We start from the raw sequence: 26,025 nt of genomic DNA on the forward strand, positions 1-26,025 counted from the left end.
ACACACACACACACACACACACACACACACACACACACAGAGAGAGAGAGACAGAGAGAGAGAGACAGAGAGAGAGACAGAGAGAGAGAGCTCAACTCCAGAACTCACCTCTCTCTGCTGCCTATTACAGGTACAATATGATTGTCAATCTCACCTTCCTCTGCCATTAAACCATAAGCAAAAATAAATCCATTGCTCCTCAGTTGCTTCTGTCACGTATACTTTTCCAGCATAGAAAAGTAAACAGTACTCCAGAAAGGCCTCCCTGGGAATCCTGACTAATTTCTTAATTCCTTTGCTTTCCTTTAAGATAAGGCTTCCTTATTTTCCCCTAAAAGTCTGCAGTGATTTTATTTCACTCTAGAATTGGAGATGAGATTCCTTAATGTTGAAAATAGCATGCCCTACCCCAAAGACCTCATTTTTGGGGATTTTTATTTCAAAGAACTAATCTCTAGAATACACTCACATTCACTCAGCAAAAGGGGTGTGAAGACTTGATCCTGTCCTCAGCACAGGACCTTTGGGAACTGCACTCAAGGCTGAACTCAACCTTCTTCTGCATTTTAATAGTACCTTGGCTTTTCTGGGAAGGACACCATCTATTTGTTTCTGAACATGCTTTGTCCTTTATTATTATTATTATTATTATTATTATTATTATTAATTACACTTTATTCACTTTGTATCCTCCCATAAGCCCCTCCCTCCTTCCCTCTCGATCCCACCCTCCCCCCCTTCTTCACCCATGCCCCTCCCCAAGTCCACTGATAGGGGAGGTTCTCTTCTCCTTCCTTCTGATCTTAGTCTACCAGATCACATCAGGAGTAGCTACATTGTTATCTTCTGTGTCCTGTGGCCTGGTAAGGCTGCTCTCCCCTCAGGGGGAGGTGATCAAAGAGCAGGCTAATCAGATTATGTCAGAGGCAGTCCCTCTTCCCATTACTATGTAACCCACTTGGACACTGAACTGTCATGTGCTACATCTGTGCAGGGGTATTTTTCTTATTAGTTACATTTTGTTAACTCTGAATCCCAGCTGTATCCCTCTCCCTCATTCCCTCCCAATCCCTCATTCCCTCCCAATCCCTCCCTCCCTCCCTCCCTCCCTCCCTCCCTCCCTCCCTCCCTCATTTCCTCCCTGCTCCTTTCCAAGTCCACTGATAGGGGAGGACCTCCTCCCCTTTCATCTGACCCTGTTTTATCAGGACTGGCTGCAAAGTCCTCCTCTGTGGCCTAACAGGACTGATCCTCCCTTGGGGGGTGGGGAGGTAAAAGAGCCAGCCATTGAATTCCTGTTAGAAATAGTCCTTGTTCCCCTTACTATGGGAAACCAATTGGTTACCAAGCTACCACGGGCTACATCTGAGCAGAGATTCTAGGTTATATCCATACATGGTCCTTGGTGGAGTGTCAGTCTCAGAAAAGACCCTGTGCCCAGATATATTTGGTCCTTGTGGCGCTCCTATCCTTTTCACATCATACTAACTCCCCTTCTTTCATACAATTCCCTGTACTCTCCCGAAGGTTTGGTTATGAGTCTTAGTATCTGCTTTGAAACGCTGCTAGATAGAGTCTTTCAGATGCCTTCTGCGGTAGACTCCTGTCATATGTTCAATGCAGTAATTTTTTTTTTTTTTTTTTTTTTTTTGTACAGCAACTCTTAAAAGGCTAAAGATACTCCCAGGGAAGCACTGATTTACAGAAACTGTTTTTTGTTGTCGTTTTAGGTATAAAACTTATAGATACAAAATATGAAATTTAGATAGTACACAAATGTATAAAAAATGTAAGAAAGCACCATTTCCTAGAATTAACAGCTGGATTTTATAGGTATGGTGTTTCAACAGGTCATATACACATTCATTTTCTGTACTTGGTTCTTATCTCCATAAACATTATCATTGGCATCCAGGTTTTCAGAAGTATAGTTCTAGGGAGGTTTTCATAACTGAACCAGGGCTGAGTGGCTTTCCTTCACATTCCAGCACTGATGACCTTAAAGAAGAAAACAGTGACGACAGATCAGTTGAAATGCAGCTGGTTCCACAGTTTTCTCTTCACACTGACTAGTCATCATGAGTCACACATGCCTCTTTTCTCTGGCCTAGCTCCTTAAATGCATCTCTGTCCTTGAAGTCAGCCTTCTTTCCTCCCTTGGGATTAATTGGTCATTCCTACAGGCTTGAGCACAGCTGGAAGAGCAGGGTGTGCACAAAGCTATGGGGGAAAGAGTTTCAATGCTTGAGGTAAAGACTGAGTCACCAAGTTTCATTGAACAGGGAGGTTGGGAGCAGGGAGAAAAAGGCTTGGCTGGTGCAGCTGCCCTGAGGGAAAGTTTGGAATGTTGGCTGATAGTCTGGAGAAGGAAGGTAGTGTGAGAGCATTTCCACATGAACAACCAGGTCATCCTTCATATTTCTTTTGTTTACATTGTAATAGTAGTTGTGTGTGTGTGTGTGTGTGTGTGTGTGTGTGTAAAATGAATCCCACACAAATGTGTAAATGTGACAAGGAGGGTGGATTTTAGCACCTTGCAGCCTGCTTTGTTCAGGACAGTCCTTGGTAACTTATGATTTCTGTCCATGATTCTCTGCAAGAGATATTTGCGTGTTATAGATGAAGAACTGAGGTTCCTTATGTTTTCAACTTTGGTCAATTTGAAAATTCGAAGAGTCAGAATTTGGAACAAACATTTTAATTAACCCAAGTCCTGTCAAATTATCTCTCTGCTTTGATAAACGAGGTAGTTTATCATTTAACAAAATTTGTAACGACTTTGAGTCTTTCTGAATTTATTTTCCATACCATAATTCAAAAACCCTTATTCAAAAAATAATCTAAGAAAGCTATATGTTAAATGGGCAAAGCTTAATTTTCCTCCACCTGTGGATTTTCTCTGTAATGCCAATGGTCAAGTTTTACTAGAGTATTAAAAAATTATATGATTCATAGGAAGAATGGTATTTCTCAGATCATGTACCTGCATGTAACTGTGCCTTGAAGACCTCAGCTGCCACATATCTTCACTTTGGGTCAACTCAAAGCAGATGAGTCTAAGTTTATTGCCTGGCTCACAGTTGATCCTGGTCAGCCGTCCGTATACCACCACTTCCATTTTTCCTGTTTCATCTTCAATTCCATAGTAAATTAATTCTTTCCTCTTATTTTTCTGTAAAACAAATTAACATTCATCTTGTAGGAAATGTATCAAAGCTTGTCACATCTGTGAGAAATAAACTGTGTCACTTAAACCTGTCTCCAACAAGGCAAATATGGCTCTTGGGTTTAGAATTGCTGGTACAGGGGCCAGTGAGATGATTCAGTCGGTAAGAGTGTTTGTTGTCAAGCCTGATGACCTGGGCTCAATTACCAGGACTCATGGTAGGAGGAGAGGATTCATTCCTGAAACCTGCCTTCTGACTTCCACACTAGTTTCATGGCCTTTATGTTTTCTCTCAAGCATCACAGATAAGATAAATAAATAACTGAAAAAAATAGAATTATAGAAACAAAATAGTTTAGGATGTTGGAGTAAACAAACTTTTTCTTGGAAATCACTCTTACGGTTTTATTTGTGAGCCTAGACTTTAATGACTGAGCCGCCTTCCAGCCTTTGAAAACGACTCTTACTTAAGCTTTTCCTACTTGAAAAGCTGCTTAACTGCTGGGCATCTTTAGAAAAAATGAGTATCTTCCTAAGTACTAGTGGTAACATATCAGAACAGTTGAGATTTCTTAAAGATTCTAAGTATGGGATCAAAAATGAAAGAACAGGGGTTGGCTACCCAGAGGCTATTTTAAGCTGTGGGCTGGCTTTCCCCAGGGTCAGAAGATTGTTCAAGGTTCCTGAATAAACTGCATTGAGAACAACAACAACAACAAAAAAAAAAGATCAGAAAGAAGGAGAGGAGGACCTCCCCTATCAGTGGACTTGGGGAGAGGCATGCATGCAAAAAGGGGGGGAGGGTGGGACCGGGAGAGGAGGAGGGAGGGGCCTATGGGGGGATACAAAAGGAATAAAGTGTAATTAATAAAAGTTAAATAAAAAATTTAAAAAAAAAGAAAGAACAAAAATAAACAATGAACCATATCTACTTACGGTCGAAGGTTTTTTAGGTACAGCAAGAGGCCTGAGAAGAAAGACTACTTGTGGCTCATGGGGAGTCTGAGAAACACTAGTATACGCTGCCTTTATTTCATTTATTTTAACTTTTATTGAAAATAAAGTTATTTTCATACAACATATTCTGATTGTGGTTCCCCTCCCCTACCTCCTCCCAGGTACTTCTCACTTCCATACTCTGCCATCTCTATACCTTCTCTCTCTCTCTCTCTTTCTCTCTCTCTCAAGAAAACTAACAAGCAAATAAAGACAAACCAACAAGACTAAAACAAAACCAACAAACTAACAGACAAAAAAGAAACAAAGATACGTGATAGACTAGGGTCAGATGGAAGGAGACTATCCTATCAGTGGACTGGGGGAGGGACATAGGAGAAGAGGAGGAAGAGAGAGTGGGATTGGGAAGGGATGAGGGAGGGGGCTACAGCTGGGAGACGACGTGAATAAACTGTAATTAATAAAAAATAATTAATTAAAAAAGAGACAAAGAGCATGAGAGACAGACACACATATACAGACAGATATATAGATAGACACACACACACATACACACACCCCTCTTTTTGAAATAGAGCACATTAGCTCAGTGTACACATTGATTCACTGTATTCCAAATCACTCAGGTTAAATCTACAGCATTTAGATCTGGTGTTTTAGTTTGTTTTCCATTTATATAACAAAATGTACCAGCACAGCCAGAAGCAGCATAAATAACATGACTGTATTCATGTATGCAAATTACAAAATCATACATTGGATAAGCTTACAAATGAACTGGGGTATTGGCACTTAAAGAAACAGCCAAAGACCATAGACTTACTAAATTTTCCTCACTTTCATTGTGCCTAGATATAAATTGTGAAATTAAACTATTCTTTCAAACTCTTCTTTCTCTCATAGTCACTTCCTCAAAGGAACTTGATGAAAACTAATGAATATGAGAATGAGAACACTTTAAAGATATAATCCTGGCTTGTTGGACAAGGCTTTATACTAGGGAAGAATAGTCTATTTGGTTTCTTATTCTCATTGTTTCAAACTATATCTAGGCTAGGAATTTGGCTCTTCACTCACAACTGAATTGCTGATAATATTGATGAGGAAGCTATCAAAGAAACAAAATCTAAAAGGAAAGTGTGCTATAAACTGAACAGTGTCTGGGATTAGGATGCCGATAGATGGATTGTCATAACCAGGAAATGTCAAAGGTTATTGATAAATATCTTTCTAAAGAATTTTCCTGTGGTACCTTGAGGAAAAGAATGTTAGGAAACCATCCCAATCCCCAAAGTGAGGAAACCTAACTTGTCTCTTTCTGCTATGGAAGGCAATAGTTTCCTGTGTTAAGTAAGTTGAGCAAATTCCAGCGCTAAATTAAAGCTTAAAATCTCAGATTGCAGAAGAAATTTTACAAACAACACAATGGCTTACCTTCGTTACTACAAACTCTCCATTCACAAATGTCCCATTTGTTTGTGTAAGCAGATGAGAAATTTTGGGAGTTTCGTTAGCTTTCTGCCTCAGTGTATTCGAGATAACCATTATTTGTTTAACATTCACATCAGACACACAGGAGTCTTTGTATATCTCCAGAAACCCATTGGCTCCAAAATAATCTGATATGATAATGATCTTTTGAGGGATGAACTTTTTCCTTAAGGCTGTGTCAAAAACCTTCACTCTGAAGAATTCCGTCTCAGTAGCAACTGTAGCGTGGAACATCCTTTTGTCCTCTGTCATATCATAAGTAAATGGTTCTGTTACTTTCAACACCATCACTTGTTTGGGACCTTGATGCTGACCTTCTTCCTTAGAAGGCTTCTTTGGTACAATTCCTCTCTTTTGTGTTTACATAAATAGACACAAGATAAACAGGCATAGTTAAGACAGATCATAAGGAACTTTTCCACTTGAGTAGAATGGAGATCATCTAAACAATGATTGCTCTGCTACAAGCTATCTAAAGGAAGAAACATTTACCTCAATTGCTACCTAGTAATTCCAGTTAATACAAATTATTCCTGGTGGATAAAGGGATTATACCTGTAATTCTTGGGAACTAACCCAGAGCCTCCATTGTTCGTGTCAAGTCTTTTATCTAGGAACATGTTGAAGATTTCAACTCAAAACGTTTTCTAAAAAATCAGAGCTTTCCTGAAAAAAGGGTAGGTAGGCAGGCACAGAAAGATCCCCTCAAACATCATTAAGCAGAAAGGGTTTGGGCTCGTAGTTATTCTTTTGGCATAATAACAAGCATGGAGGAGAACCCTGAGACTAGAAAAAAAAAAAACTGTGAAGGCATTTCTCTTTGATAACCTCCCTCCACAGTATCCTATGTCATTTCTGTGCATCAGGAAAGTACTTTGAAATGGAGGCAACATCGCAAAACTGATAGAGGAAGCATGTTGGCAGTCATGGTCAAGCTCGGTACCAGTACAGGAAGTCAGCTATGAACTGGCAGCACTTTTCCGTGGTCTGACCTGGAGGCTTACACAGACTTCACCCTGTGTGTGGGAGGTTTTAACTCTGACTCCTCACTGCTGTGTTCTGTCACCAGGAAGTGCATTTTCAGTGTAACTGGAGCAGTGATGCACATTATGTAAACAACACCTTGACAAAAATTTTAAGGTGTAAAATTAAATGAGCAAGTGTCTCACTGTGCTCCTCACAGAACAGGAACGTTAAGTGATCACTTGCCTCTATTTTCTCAATGGAGTAGAGCATACAATGTAAAGTATTACTATTGAATTTAGGTGGGAATCAGTAACTATACACAATAAAAATTAGCGATTATTTGAATAAAAGATTATGTGCACGTATAGATTAATGAAGAAGCCTTCCCACAGGGGTCTTTTATGAGACTGTTTCTCCAAACAAGGGCCATCTATGGATGCAACCTAGAACCTCTGCTCAGATGTAGCCCTTGGTAGCTCAGTATCCAAGTGGGTACCCTAATAAGGGGAACAGGGATTGTTTCTGACATGAACTCGATGGAAGGCTCTTTGACCTCACCCCCCACCCCCAAGGAGGAGCAGCCCTGCTAGGCCACAGAGGAGGACTTTGCAGCTAGTCCTGAAGACACCTGATAAACCAGTATCAGATGAAAGAGGAGGAGGTTCTCCCTTATCAGTGGACTTGGAAAGAGGCAGGGAGGAGATGAGGGTGGGAGGGAGGGATTGGGAGGAAAAGAGGGATACAAAGTTAACAAATTGTTACTAATATTAAAAAAACAAAAATTAAAAAAAAAATGAAGATGCCTTCCAAGTTTGTGCTAATCTCTGTCATTATATTGTTTGTACAATTACATTGTCCTCTTGGCCATTACCCTGGATAGACTGCTGTTTGTTGTTGCTGGAGGCACTGGAGTAGCCTGGCAAGCCCCTAATGCTGTTACTGTGGACATGGGTGGAGCCAGGAAATTTCTGGATGATTTTGGTAGACATGAACGTGGTTCCAGGAGAGCGCTGGCTGTTGGTGGTAGAGATGCACACGGAGGCCTGAGAGTGCTGGATGCCGTTGCTGAGGGTGCCTGAGGTACCTGGGTGCTCTTGAATGCTTTTACTTTAGGATGGGGAATGGCCGGCCCAGTACTGGATGCTGCTAGCTGAGGCACTTGAGAGGTGCACACGTTTCTGGACACTGTTGGCAGAGGAAAGTGAGAAGCCTGAATGCAGTTGGATGCTGTTCCTGGATGCCTTTGAGTGGTCTGGACTCTGCTTGTCGCTGTTGACATAGACACCTGAGGAGTGGAAAGACTGCTGGATGTTGGTGGAGGAGGTGCCTCCGAAGCCTGGAAATAATTGGCCTCTGCTGGTAAAAACACTTGATGGGTCTGGACATTCTTGGATGCCTTTACTGTAGCCTTTGCTGTAGAGTTAAGTGCCTGAATGCTACAGGGTTTCGGTCTTTGAGGCACCTGAGTGGCAGAGTTTCTTTGGGATGCATTTGCAAGAGGAGCATGGGAAACCTGAGCATTGCTCGATGCTGCTGCGGGAGGAGACATCTTGGATTTGCTTGTCAGCGTTGCTGAAGGCCCTCTAGTACTTTTTACACTTTTGGATGTTATTAGTTGACTGTGAGAAGCCTGTGTGCTACCGAATGCTGTTGATGTAGGTAGGAGATGGTCCTGGACACTGCTGGGCACTATGGTTGGAGACATCTGAGGAGCACTGAGAGATCTGGACACTGTTTCTGGAAGCATGACAGGGACACAGTCATTGCTAGATGCTGTTGCTGAAGGTTCATGAGGAGCCTTCACTGCACTAAACGGTGCAGGAGACACATGACAGTTCAGAGGGATACAGGAGTGTGATGCTGACGGTGGAAAATTCTGGCAATTTGGTACTGTAGAGGCCTGCAACATCTTTAAAGCCAAGAATGATTCTAGAGGCATCAGAGGAATCTGAAGGTTGCTGGAAGCAATGGTTGAATGTCCCTGGAGAGTCTGGAGTTCACTCACAGCTGAGGAGTTGCTGGTTGCTGAAAATTGGGGAAGCTGCTGCTTTTCCTGTGGAACTTCTGTCTTTATGATACCATGTTTTTGGATAATTGTGTTTTTTTGTTTCTAAAGGAAAATAAGATTGGGAAACTTTTAATCCTGCTTAATGGTTTTTAAAAATCAGACCAAGTATGTCTTTTCATTTTTCCATTTGAAAATCGGACTTTTATCCTGTCTGTTTTCTCCTGGGCTGAACTAACTCTTTTAGCACACACTTGGGTATTCTAACACCTAGCCTCCTCCCTTTCTAATCAATATTACAACTTCTAATAAAAACAAGATTTTGAATTTTCACTGGTTGGGGATGAGATGCTTTCTCAGAACATCTTAGAAAAACTTGTCAAAAATTACTTGGTCTGGTTCAACTCAGTGTTATTTTGTGGGTAGCTAAACTTGTGGTAAAATTGGCCCATATATCTGGACTTTCATTCACATAGACTTTCTAGTCCATTAAATATTCAATCCTTAGTGTGCATGTTCTCTGTAGCAAACAGGGAGTCTATTCCTTACACTTTCAGATGGTGTGAGATTATGTGACAGGTACTGTAGTAGATGGAGATGGAGCTCAGTTGACAGAGTGCTGGACTATCAGGCCTAAAGCCCATCTAAACTCAGTCAAAGCTTTGTTTGGATCTTTAAAATAACCATAATTCAAATCCAATAAAACTGCTACGCATGTGAGAAATGCTTGTACTTCAGGCAACAGATCTAGTTAGTTTTTTTTTTATTACATTTTTCTAATCTTAGAAGAATAAAGAAATGTTAAATATAATGTTAAAGGTGATAAATTTTTCTTTAAAAGTGAAGGTGAGTTAGAATGCAAATACCTACATATAACTCTAATGGCCACTTTTACTGGTTTCTTTGTATGGTTTTGATCTTCCAAGGAACAAGTCTTCTAAAATGCAACCATTGCTATGAAGTTAATGCTATTTAAGCCAGAACTTTCACTAAGTGTAGCTCATTTTTTTGGGGATTGTGTTCATTTCCAATTATATTGCTATCACCATGTGTGAACAAGATAGTGTATGTTTAAGGGCTTCCTATGTTAAATAACATGACTCTATAATTTAAAAGGATTAAAAGCTGGTCACAAAGAGTGTTCAATACAATTGTACCATGCATCAAAATTAGGAGATCTGTGTAAATTGCAGTCAGGGTCTCAAAATACACACCTGATGAATGATGATACCATTAAGTACATATTAGAAAATCAGATGAGAAATTCTATACATTGTAATTACATTAAGAAGTCACCAGAATGGTTGTTCCTTTCTATGAGAAATGGCTGGGAGAGTTTGGTATATGTCTGGGAAGGGTCTGAAGCTCACTTTCAGCAAAAATGACTATTATAGTTATACAGTTGCTTGATCAGTGAATGGGCAGGGATAAAGATTTCCTAAACAGGGAAACATCATGTGTCAAAACACCCGCTGAGAAGACCACAGGATGGTGAAAATAACCTCAGGAGTTGGGTCACCAGCAAAGAGACAGGGCTAAGAAGAACTAAGCTATGGGGAACTGCTACACTCCTGTGTCTCTGTCTGTATCCCCTATACTTTTTTTTTTTCTGAACTCTAATCAGAGAGCTGGTTGACAGCATTAAATACAGTCTATAAATTACTTATCTTTTTAATATCCTGAGCTCATGATACATTAACAGATGGCTTAGTGAGCTATTCAATAGTATAAGGAGAGTCTTCATAGTAGGGGATTAGTGAGAAGTCTTTGATGTGCTTTGGGGAAGGGACAAGCACTGGGAAGAGGAAAATGGTACCTTCTTTGAGGAACAAGTGGATGTTGTTGGTGGAGGCTTATGGGGAGTCTGGAAACAACCTTCATCTTTTTGTGTGTTGGTTTCTGAAGGTTCTGGAAGCTGAGTCTCGTCCTCAGTAAGCTTCCTTTTCTTTCCAACTTCAGTTTTTCTGGTTTGTTTTATCTTGTTCTGAAAGAAACACATTTCTTTTTCTCTCTTGAGTCTCCCATGTGTTAAAAACTGGACCCCAGGCCTTGTACACACTGAGTTGTGCTTTTCTCTACAGTTTTATCTCCAGCCCTTAGTAATGTCTTTAATATTAAATAAGACACAATATTTTCAAGACCATAAGATTATTTGTTTTATTACTGAATTCTAATTATACTTGTGTCTTTGAGCACATCTTATTCTTAAGAGATCAGCTGTGTAGTATGGTGGATTGAATAACAATGGCTCCCATAAAAACAGAGATTTGAATGCTGGGTCACCAGGGAGTGGCACTGTTAGGAGATGTGGCCTTGATGAAGTAGGTGTGCCTGTTGGAGGAAGTGTGTCACTTCTGGTGGGCTTTGTGGGCTTTGCTCAAGCCATGCCCAGTGTCACACCTTGTTCCTGCTGCCTGTGGAGATATAGAGCTCTCATTTCTTCATGAGCATCATGCCTGTCTGCGTGCAGCCATGCTTTCTACCATGACTGCAATTTAATAAACCTCTGAACGTAAGAAAGATCCAACGGAATGCTTTCTTTCATGAGAGTTGACCTAGTCACGGTGTCTCTTCACAGAAACAGAAACCCTAACTGAAATGTAGGATTGCCTCATAGAGGAGCAACCACGATACATTTATGCCACTCTCTTTTCCCCCGTGATTGCAGAAGAGCATCGGATGTAGAATTACAGTCTATATTTAGGTTTAATCTTTTAAAAAGCTACATCTCAAAGCAACCACTTTACAGTAAGTTTCTTTAAAAAGCCAAGTAGTGATTTTATGTTTGCAACATTAGAGCTTATCCTGCACAAGTTAGAGCCCACAGTAAATGTGAAACAAAATGAATGAAAGGTCATTATATATTTGTTGACTTATAACCCCATTCTCACTAGAGCCATGGACTAGAAAGAATGCTAAACCTTCCTAAAGAATAAACAAGGTTAAGAACCTGAATAGAAACTTTTTTAGTGGGAGATTAGTCACCTTACCTTTGAAGAAGGTTTATTCTTGTTTGATTCATTATTGGTGGCAGGAGTTGGGGAACTACTGGGTTCATCTTGGTTTCTGTTTTTCACCGCAGTTTTCCGTTCTCCTTTCTTTTGTTTTGTAACTGTAGTGGCAAAGAAAACACACTAAACCCAGGGAAATGCTTAAGCTGGCTGAAGTTCACTCAGAATTATTTTTCTTTCATTTTTAAAAAGATAAGATAACATTTTTTCCACGTTCATTAATGATTTTACAGAAAGACAATGACTTCAAAAACTATTTTATCTCTCTACCTGTATCTGTGTGTTTACTTTCTTCTGTCCCAGGGTCTCTACCTGGTCAGAAGGAAACAGTTGTACCAGGTCAGACCCAGGCCCTGCCTCAGGGGATCTTCATTCTTCACAGCTGGAGCAGACACAGTCTCTCCATCCTTGGGGACTTTTTCTTATATCAGTCCAACCCTGAACCAAACTTCTTATCCTACAGAGTGATTTTAGGAACCCAAAATTTTAATGATAAAACAGTAGGTCATCCTCTAAAGAAAATCATTCCAAACCATAGTAAAAGGAAAAGAAATTATGATTTAATATTTAATGTAACAAAGTAGTGACCTTAGATTTTGACATCTTACTTCTATATCTTACTTCTTTCTGTATAACTTACAATATTTTCAAACTTTAGTTCTTCCTGCCTGAACATCCTTATGCTAACTGCTAGGGTCTAGAGTTGTGGGTCAATATACCCATTGTTTTTTAAACCCAGTGACTTTATAAAGAAAAACTTCTTTACATCTCTAAGATGCAGGTTCATGCTTAAATATTAGATCATATTTGTTAACAGAAAGGATATTGGTGGAATGGTAAGATTGTCAAGTAAGTGTTAAATTTCCTCTATTTAAATGTCTTAAATGACAGTTTCTCAATTTTTACTTCACTTTCTAGATTCCCTACCATGTCGGATATTCTAATCTATCTCAACAACTGCTTCTTATTTTATTTACCTCCAATACAAAAGATATCTACTCTGAAATACATCAAATTTCTTTGGTAAGGAAAGATTCTTAAAATCATCAGCTTGTTCATATTAAAATGTTTCAACCTTATAGATTCTAAGACACACAATAGAAAAAAAGAGCTCTGATCACTGCAGAGAGCTACCAAGTTTGGGGAGAGTGGAGATGGGTTGAGAGTTCAAGGTACCCCACTGTTACCTTTAGCCTTCTCTGTTTTAAGCCCTTCAGTAAGGTCTTTAAGTTCTTCAACGTCTTTGCACACTTCTATCAGCTTGGCTAGTCCAGCATCTTTTGGGAACTTGTCCTCCAACAGGTCAGCCATCTGAATTCTGTCATACTCCTCTTGCTTTTTAGTTAATTTTAGTTCTTTTCTTAGTAAGGACTTGATTGTCCTAAACTCATAGTCCCCCATGACCTGTAATCCTTTTAGAAGAACAATTTTCTTGAATTTGCTTGCCATCTCTAAAATTATGGATGAGTCTAAAAGATAAAAATGGACACAGGCTTACAGGCATACATAGACATTTTCAAAAACAGGATATTCTCATGTGAGTGAATGACCCTAATTGATAATGCTGTCTATAATTGTGTGCGATAAATAGAGTTATATACAAGGTGTACCACTGTATCATCTGTGTAGAACTTCTGTACTAATAAACAAGTCTAAGAAATTCTTCCCACTAACCATAGTAGATGACTTAGGTCAGTGGCAGTTGAGGTGGAAGAAAAATGTTGAATGAGTAATAGCTGCAGTGTTTAGAGTGTGGACTGTGAGTGCTAAAGTTCTCTTCCCATTCTTTTTGATGATGAAGGCTGTTGCTGTGGGTTTTTGGATATCCCCATTCTGAGGCAGACTGAATGCATCCTATTACAGTGCACCTGGATGAACAATGGCTAAAGTAGTAATGTTCATTCTAAGGCACTGACCCTTGTCCACTAGGCTTTTCCCAAAAAACCTCTCATTAGAATTCTGTCTCCCTTGGGCTTGGAGTATGCTATCTGGATCCCTTATGCCCATATTATTGTCAAGTTCTCAACCATCTTCATACTTTCCAGAGTAGTAGCATAAAATTTATTGAATGTAATTATGTTAATAATTTCTTGACCTCATCCATTCAGGCTTGACTTAATGAGTTTTATTTGTCTATAGACACTATTTTCTACCTACCAGCATGCTCAAGTTCTCTCAAAAAACTTGTAATAGTTTACTAATTTATTAAAAATATTCATTCCCTCTAAAATATATAGAAAGTCTTTGAAAAATCTGCACTATGTTTATTTTTACGCTGAGATCATAGGCTTCAAAATATACAACACCCCTTTCATTATCGATATTTATGATGTGGTTAATTTCTTTTACATTGCATGGAAAGTTATTCTTATATTTCCTTTTCCGTCTACTTTTATAAACTTTGAAAACCTAAACCTAAGAGTTAAATGGGGGTAGAGAATGGGGCAGTTGGGTAGTGAAAGGAATAGAGAGAAGAGTAACTAATTATATTTCAAACAGTAATATAAAAACTATTAGCATGGAAAGTTTCTCGTATATAATGTAAGAATACATATTATGCCAATATACACATATATATGCATATATCATAGACCTTCCCCCAAAACATAAAAGCTATTGTCAGTCCTCTTAGTATCCTTCCAGAACTTGATAAAGACACCATATACTTGAGTCATAGACCATGTGTAAATCAGGTGGTACTTACTCAGGAGCTACATTCCTACTAGAAAACTTCTGTGGTGCTGGAAGGTGGCATGCATGCTATCATGAGAGAAAGGCCATCGCCAATCTTACCCTTCTCAGGAATCCTCGAAAAAGAGGAGGAAGGAAAAACATAAGCAGAGGTGGTGGATGATTACAGGGACACAGTGTTGGCCAAACTCCGCTGGGTAGTTGCATATATGAACTTGATGCATTGTGACACCATCATAGTAAGACTTGTGAAAGTTTACACAGGACAAAAATCCCAGCATGAAGTGAGGTGGGGAAAGGCATGATGGACACAAAGTCCCATAAACAGCTAAGAAGTTTTGGATGGCATTTGATAGCTGCTGATAGGGAGAACCACTCTTATTAAAGGTATGGGCCCTAGTTTATTGAGCATGAGCTGTACTAGAAGGGTTTTAAAAATAAAGGAAGATACAATGTTGGGTGCGTACGGAAAGGAGTATGTATCTGGAAAAGATTATTGAAGGGGTGAATATGAACAAAATATACTATATGAAATTCTCAAAGAACTAAAAACTGAAAAAGAAAGAAAATTCAGTTCTTCAAAAATGAGAAATGCAAACTTGATTAGGTATACCTAGACTTAAAAATAAAGATTTAATCAGAAAAAAAAAGGTGAAATAGAAAGAACATCAACATGGTTAAAGGACAGATGAAGGAGGATGTACAGTTTACTGATGTAAGGTAGAGACACACTTTTTAAAAAAATTAATTATCATTATTATTTATTACAATTTATTCACTTTGTATCCCGGCAGTAGGCCTCTCTCTTATCTTTTCCTGGTCTCACTCTCCTCCTCCCCCCATTCCTCTAGTCCACTGATAGGGGAGGTCCTCCTCCCCTACTCTCTGACCCTAGCCTATCAGGTCTCATTAGGACTGTCTGGATCCTCTTTCTCTGTGGCCTAGTAAGGACAGCCCAACAGGGGGAGGGAATCAAAGAGCAGACTTTTGGGCACAGGAGGAAGATAGAGACATCCTAAGTGAAATTACAGTGGCAGAAGCAAAACAAAACTCTGTTGATTGGGGGCAAGATGGCGGCGCCGGGACAACTCTCATTCTGACCAGCAGCACAGCAAGATCAGCACAGTGACCAGCAATCAGAACTCACGGCCATAAAACACAAGTGATTGTGTTTCCCAGGTGAGAGGATACCCCACAGTAGGGGATTCAATCAGCTTTAACTGACCAAGCTAAACTGCGGAAGAGATCCCAGTTCAGCCAGGCGCTTGGTCACCAGCCCAGAGCCACATGCCAGTGTGCTCTGGTCACTGTCCCAGACTGAACTGTGGGCACCACAACATCACAGACTGAAATTTCCAGTTGAGCGATAACCCCACGGTGCAGGAAACGATTGGGTCACCCAGACATCCCCTGGAAAAGACTCGGGTTCCACGGGCATCCAAGGAGCCAGCCCAGAGCCAGAGCCGGGGACCCAGGCACCTGCACAGAGCCTTGCCTGCACGCCTGATTCACTGCCCCAGATAGAACTGTAGTCCCCAGGGCACCAGAGACTGAGTTTCACTGTCGGGTGCAAACCCAAAGGGAGGGAAACAGCTGGTCTGATCTCAGAGCACTCAGCTGATACCACCACCCCGAAAATGTCTCAGAAAAAATTACCCAGTTTAGGCAGATGCCCAGGCTCCCAAAGGCCAGAAAGGCAGAGCCACGTGCATCTGTGCCTGCGGGTTCTACTTGCCATCCCAGACAGAACTAGAACGGTGGTCCCCAAAGCAAAGACTGGGTGTCCCTGTCAGGAGGAAACCTCACAGCAGGGGGATCATCAGGTCTAATGCTCAGGACACCCAGCACCAAAAGACTTTCAGATGCCTGCCAAAATCTCTTTCTGTATCAAAATCTAATTACACCTTTGTTAACCATCCTCCCCTATGTCCTGCTAAAGATTTACAATCTTCCCTAGGAACAAGGTGCTGAAAGGAGGGGAAACTCCCGTATTTTTTCTTAAGAAGGAGCCCATTATTTTTTTACTATTTTTATAATGCCTATTGATACTGAATCTGATTTATTACTTTTCTTAAGCTTATTCTTTTTACATTTTATTCTTGTTAAAGGCTTTAATAATTTATCAAGAATATATTTCCTTGAATAGTTAATTGTGCTGTTTCAGGAATCATAAAGAAAGATCAAAAAACTCATTAATCCAGCCCTGCAACCGCAACCGAAAAAGCGTAGAGACCCTAGACTGCGTCTTTTGGATTTAGGTGGTCAGGAAGACCTGCCAGTGGCCTCCAGGGAGCGAATTTCTGAAGAAAGTGTGTCTCCTGCCCTGTAGCACAATCTATTGATATGCTACACTGGCAAAGCTGGAGTGGGTGTGGCAAAAAGAAAACACAAACCAAGGAAATCACAGAGAGGGAGAACCTAGGAAAAAAAACAGGAACTACAGAGGTAAGCATAACTAACAGACTACAAGAGATGGAAGAAAGAATCTCAGGTGTGGAAGATACAATGGAAGAAATCGATGTATCCATCAAAGAAAATAATAAATCTAGAAATTCCTGACACAAACTATCCAAGAAATCCAAGACAACATAAAAAGACAAAACCTAACAATAATAGGAATAGAGGAAAAAGAAGATTCCCTCCTCCAAGGCCCAGAAAATATTTTCAACAAAATCATTGAAGAAAATTTCCTCAACTTAAAGGGGAAGCCTATAAGATTACAAGAGGCCTACAGAACACCTAATAAATTAGACCAGAAAAGAAAATCCTCCCGTCACATAATAATCAAAACAGTAAGTATACAGAACAAAGAAAAAATACTAAAAGCTGCAAGGGAAAAAGGCCAACTAACATATAATGGCAAACCCATCAGAATCACACCTGACTTCTCAACAGAAACTATGAAAGCCAGAAAGGCCTGGACGGATATCATGTGGACCCTAAGAGAACACAGATGCCAGCCTAGGCTACTGTACCCAGCAAAACTCTCAGTCCTCATAGACGGAGACAACAAGATATTCAACAACAAAAACAAATTTCAACAATACCTACACACAAATCCAGTGTTACAGAAGATACTAGAAAGAAAAATACAACCCAAGAAAACTAACTACTTTCAAGAAATCATAGGAAATAAATAACTTCACTACAGCAAAACAAAAGTAGCCAAACACACTACTATGGCCAACATCAATATCAAAGGATCTAACAGCCACTGGTCATTAATCTCCCTCAACATCAATGGACTCAATTCTCCAATAAAAAGACACAGACTAACAGAATGGATGCTTAAACAAGACCCAACAATCTGTTGCATACGAGAAACACACTTAAATCACAAAGATAGATATTACCTGAGAATAAAGGGCTGGAAGACGGTTTTCCAAGCAAATGGACCCAAGAAGCAAGCCGGAGTAGCCATCCTAGTATCTAATAAAGTAGATTTTTCAACCAAAATCAATCAAAAGAGATAGAGAAGGATACTTCATACTCATCAAGGGAAAAAATCAACCAGGAAGATATCACAATCCTGAACATCTATGCCTCAAATGCAAGGGCACCCACATTTGTAAAAGAAACATTGATAAAACTTAAACCACACATAGACCCCCACACAGACCATAGTGGGATACTTCAACACCCCACTCTCAACAAAGGACAGGTCAACAAAACAGAAATTAAACAAAGAAATAATAACTCTGACAGAGGTCATGAATCAAATGGACCTCACGGACATCTACAGACCATTTCACCCAAACTCAAAAGAATTTACCTTCTTCTCAGCACCTCATGGAACCTTCTCCAAAATAGACCATATAGTTGGTCACAAAGCAAACCTAAACAGATACAAGAAGATTGAAATAATCCCTTGTATCCTATCTGATCACCATGGACTAAAACTGGACCTCAATGACAAAATTAGCAAAAGGCCTACACACACATGGAAACTGAACAACTTGCTTCTAAATGATAGCTGGGTCAAAGAAGAAATAAAGAAAGAAATTAAAGACTCCCTAGAATTCAATGAAAGTGAAGGCACAACATACCCAAACTTATGGGACACAATGAAAGCAGTGCTAAGAGGAAAGTTCATAGCACCAAGTGCCTTCAAAAAGAAAATCGAAACATCTCATGCAACAACTTAATGGTTCACTTAAGAGCCCTAGAAAAAAAAGAAGCAGACACACCAAAGAGGAATAGACAGCTGGAAATAATCAAACTCAGGGCTGAAATCAATAAATTAGAAACAAATAAAACAATTCAAAGAATCAATGAAACCAAGAGCTGGTTCTTTGAGAAAATCAACAAGATAGACAAACCCTTATCCAAACTAACTAAAAGGAAGAGAGAAACTATACAAATCAACAAAATCAGAAACAAAAAGGGAGACATAACCACGGACACTGAAGAAACCCAAACAATAATTTGGTCTTACTTCCAAAGTCTATATGCCACAAAATTTGAAAATTTAAGTGAAATGGACAATTTTCTTGACCAATTCTACATGCCAAAGCTGAATCAAGACCAGGTAAACCAATTAAATAGTCCTATATCCCCTAAGGAAATAGAAGCTGTCATCATAAGTCTAACATGCAAAAAAAGTCCAGGGCCAGATGGTTTCAATGCCGAATTCTACCAGACCTTCAAAGAAGAGCTAACACCAACACTCTTCAAACTATTCCACAAGATAGAAACAGAAGGAACACTACCAAACTCATTCTATGAAGCCACAGTCACCTGGTACCTAAACCTCACAAAGACCTAACAAAGAAAGAGAATTTCAGGCCAATCTCCCTCATGAATATTGATGCAAAAATACTTGCAAACCGAATCCAAGAACACATCAAAGACATCATCCACTACGACTAAGTAGGCTTCATCCCAGGCATGCAGAGGTGGTTCAATATACGGAAATCCATCAATGTGATCCACCACATAAACAAACTGAAGGAGAAAAACCACATGATCATCTCCTTAAATGCTGAAAAGGCATTTGACAAAATCCAACACCCATTCATGTTTAAAGTCTTGGAGAGATCAGAGATACAAGGCACATACCTGAACATAGTAAAGCAAACCTATAGCCAACATCAGTCTCAATGGAGAGAAACTTAAATCAATCCCACTGAAATCAGGGACAAGGCAAGGCTGCCCACTCTCTCCATATCTTTTCAACATTGTTCTTGAAGTCCTAGCTAGAGCAATAAGGCAATTGAAGGAGATCAAGGGGATACAAATTGGAAAGAAAGAAGTCAAAGTATCACTATTTTCAGATGATATGATAGTATACCTGAGTGACCCAAAAACTCTACCAGGGAACTCCTACAGCTGATTAACACCTTCAGCAACGTGGCTGGATACAAAATTAACTCAAAAAAAAAATCAGTAGCCTTCCTGTATACAAAGGACAAAAGGGCCGAGAAAGAAATTAGGGCAACAACACCCTTCACAATAGCCACAAAGGACATAACGTACCTAGTGTGAACCTAACCAAGTAAGTCAAAGACTTGTATGAAAAAAATTTCCAGTCTTTGAAGAAAGAAATAGAAGAAGATATAAGAAGATGGAAAGATCTCCCATGCTCATGGCTTGGCAGGATTAACATAGTTAAAATGGCCATCTTACCAAACACAATCTACAGATTCAATGCAATTCCCATAAAATTACCAACACAATTCTTTACAGACCTTGAAAGAAAAATTCTCACCTTCATATGGAACAACAAGAAACCCAGAATTGCAGTTCTCTACAGTAAAAGATCTTCAGGAGGTATCACAAACACCTGATCTCAAGCTGTACTATAGAGCAACAATACTAAAAACTGCATGGTACTGGCATAGAAACAGACTGGTGGATCAATGGAATCGAATAGAAGACCTGACATAAATCCACACACTTATGGACACCTGATTTTTGACAAAGATGCCAAATCCATTCAATGGAAAAAAGACAGCATCTTCAACAAATGGTGCTGGTCTAACTGGAAGTCTACATGTAGAAAAATGCAAATAGATCCATACTTATCACCCTGCACAAAACTAAAGTCCAAGTGGATCAAAGACCTCAACATAAAACTAGACACACTAAACTGCTTAGAAGAAAAAGTGGGGAATACCCTTGAACTCATTGGCACAGGAGACAACTTCCTGAACAGAACTCCAACAGCGCAGGCTCTAAGAGCAACAATCAATAAATGGGACCTCATGAAACTGAAAAGCTTCTGTAAAGCAAAGGATACTGTCCTCAGAACAAAACGACAGTCTACAGACTGGGAAAAGATTTTCACCAACCCTATATCTGACAGAGGGCTAATATCCAGTATATATAAAGAACTAAATAAGTTAAACAGCAAAAAATCAAGTAATCCAATTAAAAAATGGGGTATAGAGCTAAACAGAGAATTCTCTGCAGAGGAATATCAAATGGCAGAGAAACACTTAAAGAAATGCTCAACCTCATTAGCCATCAGGGAAATGCAAATCAAAACAACCCTAAGATTTCACCTTATACCCATCAGAATGGCTAAGATCAAAATCTCAAGTCACTACACATGCTGGAGAGGTTGTGGAGAAAGGGGAACCCTCCTCCACTGCTGGTGGGAATGTAATCTTGTACAACCACTCTGGAAAGCAATCTGGCGCTTTCTCAGACAACTATGAAAAGCGGTTCCTCAAGATTAAGCTATACAACTCCTAGGCATATATCCAAAAGATTCTCAAGTACACAATAAGAACATTTGCTTAACCATGTTTGTAGCAGCCTTATTTGTAATAGCCAGAAGCTGGAAACAGCCCAGATGCCCCTCAGTGGAGGAATGGATGCACAAATTGTGGTATATCTACACAATGGAATATTACTCAGAAATAAAAAACCAAGGAAATCATGAAATTTGCAGGGAAATGGCGGGATCTGGAAAAGATCATCCTGAGTGAGCTATCCCAGAAGCAGAGGGATGCACACGATATATATTCACTCATATAGATGTATAATATAGGATAAAACTACTAAAATCTGTACACCTAAAGAAACTAATCAAGAGGGAGGACTCTTGCTAAAATGCTCAATTCCTATCCAGAAAGGCAAAGAGGCTGGACATCAGAAGAAGGAGAAAAGAGGGAACAAGTCAGGAGCCTGACACAGAGGACCTCTAAAAAGCTCTGCCCTACAGACTATCAATGTAGATACTGCGACTTATGGGCAACCTTTGGAAAACAGTACGATATGGAGAGGATAGGAACTCCATAAGGAGAGCAACAGAACCAAAAAATCTGACACAGGGATCTTTCCTGAGACTGCTATTCCAACCAAGGACTATGCATGGAGATAACCTAAGACCCCTGCACAGATGTAGCCCATGGCAGTTCAGTATCCAAGTGGATTTTATTGTGATAGGAACAGGGACTGTCTCTGACATGAACTGATTGGTCTGCTCTTTAATTACTTCCCCTTGAGGGGGAAGAAGCATTACCAGGTCACAGAAGAGGACAAGGCAGCCACTCCTGATGAAACGTAATTAACTAGGATCAGAAGGAAGGAAAAGAAGACCTCCCCTATCAGTGGACTTGGGGAGGGGCATGCATGCAGAGGGTGGAGGACGGGAGGGATTGGGACAGGAGGAGGGAGGGAACCACGGGGGGAGGATACAAAGTTAGTAAAGTGTAATTAATAAAGAAAAATAAAATAAAAATATCTGTTGATTACCAGCCTATAATGAAAGACTTAAGCAGTTCAATGACAGCTTCTGCCAAATGGCCAAATGCCTAAGAGCTGTTAATAAAACATTTCCTAACAGTTGGGAAATCCAAAATTAATTAGAAACTAAAGAAAATCCTGTTTATCTACATTAGCAGAGCTTTAATATAACTGAAGATTAAAACTACTATTAAATATCACAGTGAGATAAACCTTCCCATCCTAGAAGAAAATAGAATTTTTTAACAAGATATTTACTTAGTTACGTTTCTGAGTGCTCTGTCTTCCTGTATATATCTGCAGACAGAAAGGGGCATTAAATACCATTATAAATGGTTCTGAGGTACCATGTGGTTGCTGGGAATTGAACTCAAGACTTTTGGAAGAGCAACCAGTGCTCCTAACCACTGAGCCATCTCTCCAGCCCCAGAAGATAATAGTTTTAACTATGGATTTATCTACCAATAATAGTGTATTCTATTTATTATTATTTTGTTCCTTCACAGTTCTATTAAATCACAGAATTTGTTTTCACATAAGTACACATATCTACATGTTAACAAACACGTCTGTGAGGGCACAGATATCTGAATTTGAAAAAAAAAATCATAAAGAGAACCCAGATTCTTATGGTCAATACAACAGTGTCTCAATTAGTAAATGATTAAGGTGAAAAAATCTGCAAAAATCTAGCAGGCTTTAGCAACATAACTGATGAACTTAGTCAGATTGATCTAATTCAGGTACAACTTCAAATTGACATTTACATTATAAAGTTCATGTACACATGGGGTACTCTGCCAGAGACAGAGAGCCTTTAAAATATTCTAAAAGCAGACAACAGAAGCATATTTCTATTTAACTCTTTTTTATATGACTTATATGTCATGACCAAAATATAAAAACAAAAACAAAAAAATAGATAAAATATAACCAACCCAAAAGAATAACTTTCAAGATGACAAAAAGTCTCTCCAGGTGAGTAAACACTATTCTTAGTCCTGTTTATGGAGGGGAGAAAAAGGAAGTGTTAAATATGCTTATGAAAACAGGATATGTTTGAATAACTGCATCTCTGAACCTTAGAAAGTTTTTACCATACATGTCCACTGGCTCTCATGCTGTATAATATTAAGATATTATTAGAGAATGCAGCTCCATGCCCAGATGCATTTTCACTCAATATTATTTCACAGTAACTTTTCATATCACTAACTTGTCCTTATTCATTCACCATAGCCATAGGTACCCGTGCACCCTGCAGCCAATGCACTTAAAGCCTACTTCTCATTTTTCATTTATTGATACTTATTCTTAGGAATCAACTTTTATAATCTGCAGTAATCAAAATGCACCTTTTCTTTCCTCAAGCCTCAGAGAGGAAGGAATTCCTGAATCAGGCAACAGAACCCAGCTACAGCAGTCCACTGCCCCTGAGAGGAGCTGAACCATCCCTGTTCTGCCTCATTCCCAAGCCCACATACACTGGAAGAACCACTTGGATCTCCTATGTTCTTGTGGGTTTTACCGAGCTATCTACCCTTTATGTAATAGGGGCAGGACTTACCTCGCTGGAAATGTCTCAGTGGTGTCCAGAGTATAGATCTTCAGCAAGTCAGGAAATGGAGCTTGCCTATTTTGAGTAGGAAGATAAATCTCTCAAAATGTAGGTGTTGCACTCTCACTGAATGCCGAGAAAATGTGGTATTTACAGAATAACAGGGAAGACAAGGGACTGGTTAAAGTAAGTTCCTAAGTGGAGCAGTGCTGGATGTCTGCCTCTCCCTGCTGTCTCCCCAGGGAGGGTTGTGATGAAATAGGATTCTTCCCAGCAGTGTTCATAGCTTTCGATTTCCCCAGCTCTGAAAGCAGAACTCTTTATTTCCTGTTATTAATGTGGTTTCTAGAAAAAAAAAAAAAACCTACAGAAACAAAGTTGCACTTTATGCAGTTATTTTTTTACAAGTATAAATAGGTACAAATTCCAGCTTGAGTCTTTCATATCCCACAGACTTAGAAGTAGGTCACTAGGAATCTTACACTCATTTGAATGAAAGTAAAATCACAGAGACAAAGGGGAAGTCACTCAGCCATCTCCCCCTTTTTTCTTGTTCAGAATGGAAGCTGCCAGAGGGGAACTTGTCAGAGCCTGTTGCTCTGTACTTGCCTGTACATATCCTGAATAGGAAAAGATCTGTGATGAATTATTTCCAGTTTAAACACTTTACAAAGCTTTCATTCTTTTGTCAATGGTTCCCAGGCCATAGCTTTCCAGAGGGTAATGTTATAAGAAACATGTGACTCCAACCTCAGCTAAACATAAAGTTAGTTGGCAATGACTGCTCTCTGTACCATGGCTTAACTGTCCTCTAAGTGATTAATATAAGGGGCACTTAGGCAATCTTTCTGGGAAAACCCAGCAGATCCTGGCCTATATAGTGACAATACTTGAAGACTTGCAAACTTGTGGAAAAGCTCTGAACTTCTGGTAGCTTCAGAGCTTGAAACAACAGTTGTCTGACTGATTTCCCCTGTGTTTGATAGTGGATGGTGTCTGTACTGCTGTTTCCTCAGACATGGAACATAGGACACCAACCAGCTGATGCTAGTATAAGAGCCTATAGTATATGCACTTGCTGGATAATATTTTCTTTTTTTAATGTTAATATTATTATTAGTTACATTTTATTAATTTTGTATCCCAGCTGTTTCCCGCTCCCTTGTTCCCTCCCAACCCCACCCTCCCTCATCTCCTCCCTGCCCCTTTCCAAGTCCATGGATTGGGAAGGACCTCCTCCCCTTTCATCTGACCCTGTTAAATCAGGTATCTTTAGGACTGGCTACAAAGTCTTCCTCTGTGGCCTAGCAGGATTGCTCCTCCCTTGGGGGGTGAGGAGGTCAAAGAGCCAGTCATTTCTGAAACTGTTTCTCCAACCAAGGACCATGTATGGTCCTTGTATGGTCCTAGAACCTTTGCTCAGACGAAGCTGGAGGTAGCTCCATAACCAATGGGTTTCACATAGTAAGGGGAACAGGGACTATTTCTGACAGGAACTCAATGGCAGGCGCTTTGCTTGTTTTTAATTGCTGAGCAGTATTCCAGTGTGTAAATGTACCACAATTTCTGTATCCATTCTTCTGCTGAGGGACGTCTGGGTTGTTTCCAGATTCTGGCTATTACGAATAAAACTGCTAAGAACATGGTTGACAAAATGTCCCTGTTGTATACTTGAGCAACTTTTGGATATATGTCTAAGAGTGGTATAGCTGGATTTTGAAGTAGCACTATTCGTAATCATCTGAGGAAGTGCCAGTTTGATTTCCTAAAGGTTGTACAAGTTTACATTCCTGCCAGCAATGGAGGAGGGTTCCCCTTTCTCCACACCCTCTCCAGGATGTGTTATCACTTGAGTTTTTTATCTTATCCATTCTGATGGGTGTAAGCTGAAACCTCAGGGTCATTTTAATTTGCATCTCCCTGATGACTATGGACATTCAGCATTTTGTTGGTACAATGTTGATATAATTTACCCTTGTTCATTCAAATGCTGATTTCTCTACCCCACTCTGGTTTTTAATCCAGACATTGCATTGTGATACTTATTCTAAGCATCACCTGTCTGAAGTGTGTGTAAACATGCCACCATTTGTTATCTGTATTGTCAATAAACCAGCCACAATGCTGAGCAATGGAGAGAATAAGGTGGGGAGGAGAAGGAAGCAAGTGGGAGGAGTAGGAGAGCAGAGAGCAGCAGGACAGGACTTGGAACCATGAGGAGAGATGTACCAGACCTAAGATATGACTAGAAGCAAGTATAATAGGTGAAATCTGAATGGTAGGAAACTATGGGGGGTTGTAGGTTTAGGATGGAGTAACTATTGCCCAGCATTGTACTCTAGGTTAATTAAATAAATCTTAGTCTCTGTGTGGTGATTTGTGTATACAGCTGGTTTGGGAATAACCAGTGCTTAACTAAAAGACAAATCAAAAATAAATATTATTAACCCACAACAAATCGTGTCCAAGTAATGTAAGTATCCACACA

At 39.7% G+C, this 26,025-nt stretch overlaps 1 protein-coding gene across 2 annotated transcripts; it reads right to left on the minus strand.

Moving 5' to 3' along the window:
• Window positions 1–1,613: 1,613 nt before the first annotated feature.
• LOC110543073 (gamma-interferon-inducible protein 16-like) lies at window positions 1,614–23,966 on the minus strand. 2 transcript variants are annotated; one of them, XM_060364717.1, is made up of 9 exons: window positions 23,547–23,966; window positions 14,301–14,403; window positions 12,784–13,065; window positions 11,576–11,697; window positions 10,402–10,569; window positions 7,452–8,690; window positions 5,558–5,965; window positions 2,984–3,172; window positions 1,614–1,998 (listed from the first exon to the last, which is right to left on the minus strand). In XM_060364717.1, the coding sequence occupies exons 3-9, from the start codon at window positions 13,043–13,045 to the stop codon at window positions 1,978–1,980; spliced, it is 2,409 nt and encodes an 802-aa protein (XP_060220700.1). In that variant the 5' UTR covers window positions 13,046–13,065; window positions 14,301–14,403; window positions 23,547–23,966; the 3' UTR covers window positions 1,614–1,977. The 2 variants fall into 2 exon arrangements, with proteins under 2 accessions (XP_060220700.1, XP_060220699.1); XM_060364716.1 differs by lacking the exon at window positions 14,301–14,403 and having other exon boundaries at window positions 23,547–23,965.
• Between the last annotated feature and the right edge of the window lie 2,059 nt (window positions 23,967–26,025).

This window comes from Meriones unguiculatus, chromosome 11 (assembly GCF_030254825.1).
Source record: "Meriones unguiculatus strain TT.TT164.6M chromosome 11, Bangor_MerUng_6.1, whole genome shotgun sequence".
NCBI lineage: Eukaryota > Metazoa > Chordata > Mammalia > Rodentia > Muridae > Meriones > Meriones unguiculatus.